General features: G+C 42.1%; 1 protein-coding gene across 1 annotated transcript in view; it reads left to right on the forward strand.

Annotated features, from left to right (window-relative positions):
• Positions 1 to 7,055, forward strand: part of LOC139536240 (thioredoxin reductase 1, cytoplasmic-like) — a 28,055-nt gene extending 21,000 nt beyond the window's left edge. Inside the window, exons 12-16 of the mRNA XM_071336592.1 lie at positions 1,172 to 1,328; positions 1,678 to 1,785; positions 3,611 to 3,706; positions 4,134 to 4,268; positions 4,899 to 7,055. Coding sequence (XP_071192693.1) covers positions 1,172 to 1,328; positions 1,678 to 1,785; positions 3,611 to 3,706; positions 4,134 to 4,268; positions 4,899 to 4,961 — 559 coding nt within the window. The 3' untranslated portion in view covers positions 4,962 to 7,055. The remainder of the gene's footprint in view (positions 1 to 1,171; positions 1,329 to 1,677; positions 1,786 to 3,610; positions 3,707 to 4,133; positions 4,269 to 4,898) is intronic.
• Positions 7,056 to 7,257: the final 202 nt, after the last annotated feature.

The raw sequence follows: 7,257 nt of genomic DNA on the forward strand, positions 1-7,257 counted from the left end.
GACCTCGCCTTCTGGATGATAGCGAGGTGAACAGGCAGTGGCTCGGGTGGTTGTTGTCCTTGATGATCTTTTTGGCCTTCCTGTGACATCGGGGGGGTGTAGGTGTCCTGGAGGGCAGGTAGTTTTCCCACGGTGATGCGTTGTGCAGACCTCACTACCCTCTGGAGAGCCTTACGGTTGTGGGCGGAGCAGTTGCCGTACCAGGCGGTGATACAGCCCGACAGGATGCTATCAATTGTGCATCTGTAGAAGTTTGTGAGTGCTTTTGGTGGCAAGCCGAATTTCTTCAGCCTCCTGAGGTTGAAGAGGCGCTGCTGCGCCTTCTTCACAACGCTGTCTGTGTGGGTGGACCAATTCAGTTTGTCCGTGATGTGTACGCCGAGGAACTTAAAACTTACTACCCTCTCCACTACTGTCCTGTCGATGTGGATAGGGGGGTGCTCCCTCTGCTGTTTCCTGAAGTCCACAATCATCTCCTTTGTTTTTTTGAGGTTGAGTGTGAGGTTATTTTCCTGACACCACACTCCGAGGGCCCTCACCTCCTCCCTGTAGGCCGTCTCGTCGTTGTTGGTAATCAAGCCTACCACTGTAGTGTCGTCCGCAAACTTAATGATTGAGTTGGAGGCGTGCATGGCCACGCAGTCGTGGGTGAACAGGGAGTACAGGAGAGGGCTCAGAACGCACCCTTGTGGGGCCCCAGTGTTGAGGATCAGCGGGGTGGAGATGTTGTTACCTACCCTCACCACCTGGGGGCGGCCCGTCTTGTATAGACGCACACACACATTCTGTCCAAACACACTCTAGACCTGGTCAGAGTTGTGTTGCATGGTCAGATATCAGATTATGCAAATACAATGGCACACCGGTTTTTCCAGGATCAAAATGGTGTTTAGGTGGTGGGTGTGACGTGGGCATAGCCCTCTAAAATGCTGTCATTTTTAAAGATAATTTTGCCATGGGGCTGGGAACATTTGCATTTTTAAAGCTAACTTCATGCAATTCTACACATTTGCCATAGTTTGTCGTGTTCTTATAGTATCTAAATGAATTTCAGATTCTCCCTAACGGTTTCGTTATTTATTTTGGTGATTGGGGATCTAAAATTAGTCAGATGGGAGTCGCCAGTCATGTTCCCCTCGCTAAGCTTCCACTCTTTCTCCGCCTTCCCCAGGAACGGTAAGATCCCGGTGAACGACGAGGAGCAGACCAACGTGCCGCACATCTACGCCATCGGAGACATCCTGGAGGGCAAGTGGGAGCTGACGCCCGTGGCTATCCAGGCTGGCAAGCTGCTGGCACGCCGTCTGTACGCGGGCGCCTCGCTCAAGGTAATTGTCAGACAGCGGGCCTTCAATTTACCCCCTAGGAGTTGCCATTTTCTATTGGTAGACCATAGCAGATTGACAGTGTGACCCTCCGGCAGTACTATCTCTGTGCCTCTGCTTTGAGGAGATTAGCTTGTTTCTTTCAAAATAAAATATGGATCTTGACCCTCGTTGGGGTTATGTGGTGGGGTCTTTGCGCCCCACCTAAAATGTATAAACTAGAAGAAACTATGTACATTTTTTCCCTAGCTTCTATCATACAGTAGGATATTTTGCCTGGTGAACCTCTGATGTGACACCACCAGGTACAGACAGTAAATTGTTATTAATTGCGGTTGAATTTTGTGTGCAGTGTGACTACGTGAATGTTCCCACCACGGTGTTCACCCCTCTGGAGTATGGCGCCTGTGGGCTGTCTGAGGAGAAAGCTATGGAGCTGTACGGCCAAGACAACCTGGAGGTAGCTACTGACGCAACACACGCTCCACTTCCAGCCTAGTGGTAACCTGGCCTAAAATGAACACCCTGCCAAATATGTGTAGATTTTGGCATTTGCGGGTAAGAATGTCTAATTCACCGTCCATGTTGGTCGGTGGTCACACTCGGGGCTATACAGTGGGAGTATTTCATAAAAAAATAGTCAAAAGTCAAGTATGGCCACATGTGAGTTGTGATTTTATAGCAAAATAAATGCTGCAGTAGTATTATTTCTGCTGTTTTGTTTCATATTTGGTAATGCACAAAGAAATAAGAATCCTAACATTATAGCTATCCCTTCTCGTGCAGCAACACTGGGGGGCTGTGCGCACAACAAATATTTGTTTTTAGAAGCAATGCGCATTAAAGTTGGTCTAATTTACTGAAGTGTACTGAATTGAGACTTTCCTTGTGTTTCTTGGCTATTTATACTGAACAAAAAATATAAACACAACATTCAACAATTTCAAAGATCTTACTGACTTAGTTCATACAAGGAAATCGTTAAGCCCTAAATGTGTTATGTGAAATCCATAGATTAGGGCCTAACTGGGCAGGGATGCAGCCATGGGTGGGCCAGCCAATCAGAATGAGTTTAATCCCACAAGGGCTTTATTACAGACAGAGATACTCCTCTGTTTCATCAGCTGTCCGGGTAGCTGGTTATATGTTGTGAGGCCGGTTGGACAACTGCCAAATTCTCCAAAATTATATTGGAGGTGGCTTATGGTAGAGAAATAAATGAACATTCAATTATCTGGCACGCTCTCAACTTGAGACATGTGTGGCAAAACTGCACATTTAGTGTAAAAAATAAATAAATGGCCCCAGCACAAGGTGCACATGTGTAATGATCATGCTGTTTAATCAGTTTCTTGATATGCCACACCTGTCAGGTGGATGGGTTATCTTGGCAAAGCAGAAATGCTCACTAACAGGGATGTCAACAAATTTGTTCCCAAAGTTTGAGAAATAAGCTTTGGAAAATTTGATGGGATCTTTTATTTCATCTCATGAAACGTGGGACCAACACTTTTACATTTTTGTTCAGTATACATTACATAAGCTACATTGTTTTTCAATGTTTGAGTTTGCTTCTACTGCTAGCAAAGAGACATCAATTGGCCTCTGCTATTGAGATTCCTCACAGGCACACATGATGACTATTGGCCCCGTTACCTAGGTAAGCTTAGAGGGGCAGCTGCGTTTTTGTCTCTGTGATATTTTGGTTAAAAGACAGGTCACATAAAATTTAGTTAAGCAATATACCACATTATCTTACTAGTAATATATTTCTTGTTTTAGAAAGATTACTGAGTATGTCAATCTTTTAAAAATTATGTAAAAAAAATGTCATTATGGAAACACAAAATTGTCTGGTTAAAAAAAGTCTGAGTGACTGGTAGATTTTTTTTTTTTTAATCTACCTGCCTATCTACCTATCTACAGTGGCTGGTAGCCAAAGATAGTTTTAGGCCCTGATTGGTACTTCAGCCACATCACACACACTCGCAGCCCACTGGCACTGAATAATACATATTGGACCGATATCAACTGACATGTTGGCTCTGCTCGCATATGCACTCTAGCTAGCATACCAGTTGAAATGTGGACACTGGAACAAAGCCTTTGACACACCATGTAAAACGGCTAGCTATTAGACAGTGGAAAACCAGAGTTCTGTGTTCACTTATGATTTCTTTTAACTTTTCTAACTGATACTTAACAGACATTTTTTCCTTATTAATAAAATGCATGTTATTCTTCCATTACGGTATGTGCATTTCATGTCCTTGTTAACTGTGTAGGTGTACCACAGTCTCTTCTGGCCTCTGGAGTTCACCGTCCCCAAGAGGGACAACAACAAGTGCTACTCAAAGATCATCTGTAATAAATTGGACAATGTAAGAACACCCTCTTTCCAAACTTACCTGACTACCTGTTTTAATTCATAGATACGGCAATTATTGTCACTTATTTCACCATATAGAGTTCAGACTTTCTCACATTGAAAACAGAGGATGTCTGGGAGCCAGACAAATGACATTCTCATTGTAAATGAGAACTTGTTCTCAACTGGCCTACCTAGTTTAAATAAAGGTGAAATAAATAAAAATGGGAACAAAAGGCTTCCACCCTGACAATGCGAACCCATTGTCACTTGTTTCTGAAAGCTATTCTAGAATAACTGACACGTATGTGAAATTCAATAGCCCATGTTGAAGACGAACACAAGTCCCTCCATGCAGAGTCTGGCTAACATAACAAAATAGTACATTACCGATACACTTGATCTATCAGACCCTGTAACACCCCTCTCTCTCCCTGCAGGACCGTGTGATCGGGTTCCATTACTTGGGGCCCAATGCGGGAGAGGTGACGCAGGGTTACGGCGTGGCCATGAAATGTGGCCTGACCAAAGAGCAGCTGGACAACACCGTTGGCATACACCCCACCTGCGCTGAGGTAAGACTGATCCCAGACCAGCTGCAGGCCGCATTTCATTTGAGTTGCTCCCCCCCCACTACAATTGGCATTGCAAGCACTATGCTCTACCAACTGAGACCCCCCCCCCCCCCCCCCAAAAAAAAGTTTTTTTATATATATATATATATATATATGGTGGCAGGTATAATAAGTCCCTCCACAGTGCAAAAAAGTGGTTTCATACTCAGTTAACCCAGTGAGCCCCCAGGCCCATGTTTCCCAGGGTTGACAACATGCATTGTAGATTCATAATATTACATTGCATTGTGTTACACCCTCTAAACTTATTTCACAGATTCCTTGGCCAAAGTCTGTTTAATCTTTTAATACTTTTTTTTTAAAATAACAAAATATATATATATATATTGAGATCTGGCAGCGGACCACTGCAGTACTTTGTCCGCGGACCCCACTTTGAGAACCCCTGTCATAGGTAACTACGTAATGTTCAAGGCTAATGACATCAGTATTTTGTTGAAAGCGCACCCTCTATCCATCTCTATGGTTTGAGCTTGGCTCTGACCATTAAAAACAATTATTGCGAACGAGTCGTGCCACCTCGCTACGATGCAGATCTCAACGGTCTTTCTGCTTCTTCTTCTCTTCCAGATCTTCACCACCATGGAGGTGACCAAGAGCTCGGGCGGTGACATCACCCAGACGGGCTGCTGAGGTTAAACCCTGCTTGTTTAACGGGCTGTCCTGTTCTCCATATTAGATCTCTCACCTCGTAGCTCTGCGCCAACCTGGCCCCCTCAAATTCTATACCCAAGACCAATCACTTCTCAGGAAAAACCAATAAGGTGATCAGAAACTGGGGGGGAGAAAGTCTGAACGGATGAAACCACACATTTGCGAATAGGGGTGGGGAAACAGTGGGTCAGTATAATACTGTCTGAAAGATTGAGCCAATAAATGCTCTGAGGGGGCCTGTAGCGTGGACATAAAAGACAACATAATGAGGTGATTAACTATCTATGGGACAGCCTGCTAGATAGCGGGGTTACTCTGCTGCTTTCACAATGCACCCTGTGTGTGTCTTCCTCAGAGGCGCACCACCCCTCTCTAGGGATGGGTGAGTGCTGTTTGACGTGCTGGCCCTTAACCCAATCACTGTGGTGGGCTAGAACTGATGTCCCTCTGTACAAAGACACCAGGGGTGAACCGAACCCTTCGTCCAAACTTAAACACCCACACACACACACACATATATATATATACATACACACACACACACACACACACATATATATATATACATACACACACACACACACACACACATATATATATATACATACACACACACACACACACACACATATATATATATACATACACACACACACACATATATATATATACATACATACACACACACACACACACATATATATATATACATACACACACACACACACACACATATATATATATACATACACACACACACACACACACATATATATATATACATACACACACACACACACACACACATATATATATATACATACATACACACACACACACACACACATATATATATATACATACACACACACACACATATATATATATACATACATACACACACACACACACACATATATATATATACATACACACACACACACATATATATATATACATACACACACACACACATATATATATATACATACACACACACACACACACACACACACATATATATATATACATACATACACACACACACACACATATATATATATACATACATACACACACACACACACATATATATATATACATACATACATACACACACACACACACACATATATATATATACATACATACACACACACACACACATATATATATATACATACATACACACACACACACACAGCTACATTTATACACACATCTACATATATACACACATCTACACACTTGCGTATAATGACTCCTGTAGTATGTTAACAACAGCTGGCACACATCCAGGGTTTGACTGAATGGATACAATAATTCTCTGATCCAGTGTGGTGGAAACGCCTGGTCATTTTTACTCGGTGGAAGTTAACTATTATGTCCTAAGATATGTTTCTTTTCTTTTGTCATCACGTCTCTTCTCTGACAAGCCATCAACATTCCAGGCATTATTTCTCATCAGAAGTGTATATTGTCCGATATCTCAGAAATGGAAAATTAAAATCAAGTTTAATGTGGGGCAATGGATGTTTAAAAAAATATATTTTTAAATATCAGTATTTCTCATGGTGTCGAACTTGCCGTTTCTCCACATCGGGATCGTCGACTTTAGATTTAAAGACGACTCCCAGTTCCAACTTCTACCAAAGTGTTAACCAGAAAGGTGCATGTAGGAGAAGTCAAAAGAAAGAGCCTCTGAACCATCATTCAAATCTCTGTCCTGCTTCAGAAAACACTGTTAGTAATTCCAATAACTGAATACATAAAACATGAATTGTAGTGATTTATTTTATATATTTGACACACACGCACACACACTTTAAAAGTTTCCAGTGGATAATTAAATAAATGCTTCTATTGTATCAGTTTGATCTTGCTGTTTTGTTTGCCTCTGTGTTGTGTATGTAAAATGTATCCAATCTGGTAGAGGACAGTATTTAAGAGTTATTTTCTGCCTACTGTTGAGCAGTGACACCGGTCAAAATGTATAAATGACTGCTTCACTGGTATCACCGTTTTTGTAGATTACTTTTATTAAAGTCTTGAAAGACAATGTCAACATGCAAACTATCGTCTTGACTCTTTTGTTTGTGTCAGTGAAATTTAAGATGTTACTTTTATTTTTGCTTCTATCATGAAACGACCTGTTCCGTGTGGTTGCCTAGTGGGTTGCCTAGTGGTTGATGGGGTAATCTTGTGCATGCGAGAAGAGCATGTCTGGTTTACAGGAAAGTACCTAAGGAAATATTGGGTGTTTGGGCGTTCCTTA

Source organism: Salvelinus alpinus, chromosome 12, assembly GCF_045679555.1.
Source record: "Salvelinus alpinus chromosome 12, SLU_Salpinus.1, whole genome shotgun sequence".
Taxonomy (NCBI): Eukaryota; Metazoa; Chordata; class Actinopteri; order Salmoniformes; family Salmonidae; genus Salvelinus; species Salvelinus alpinus.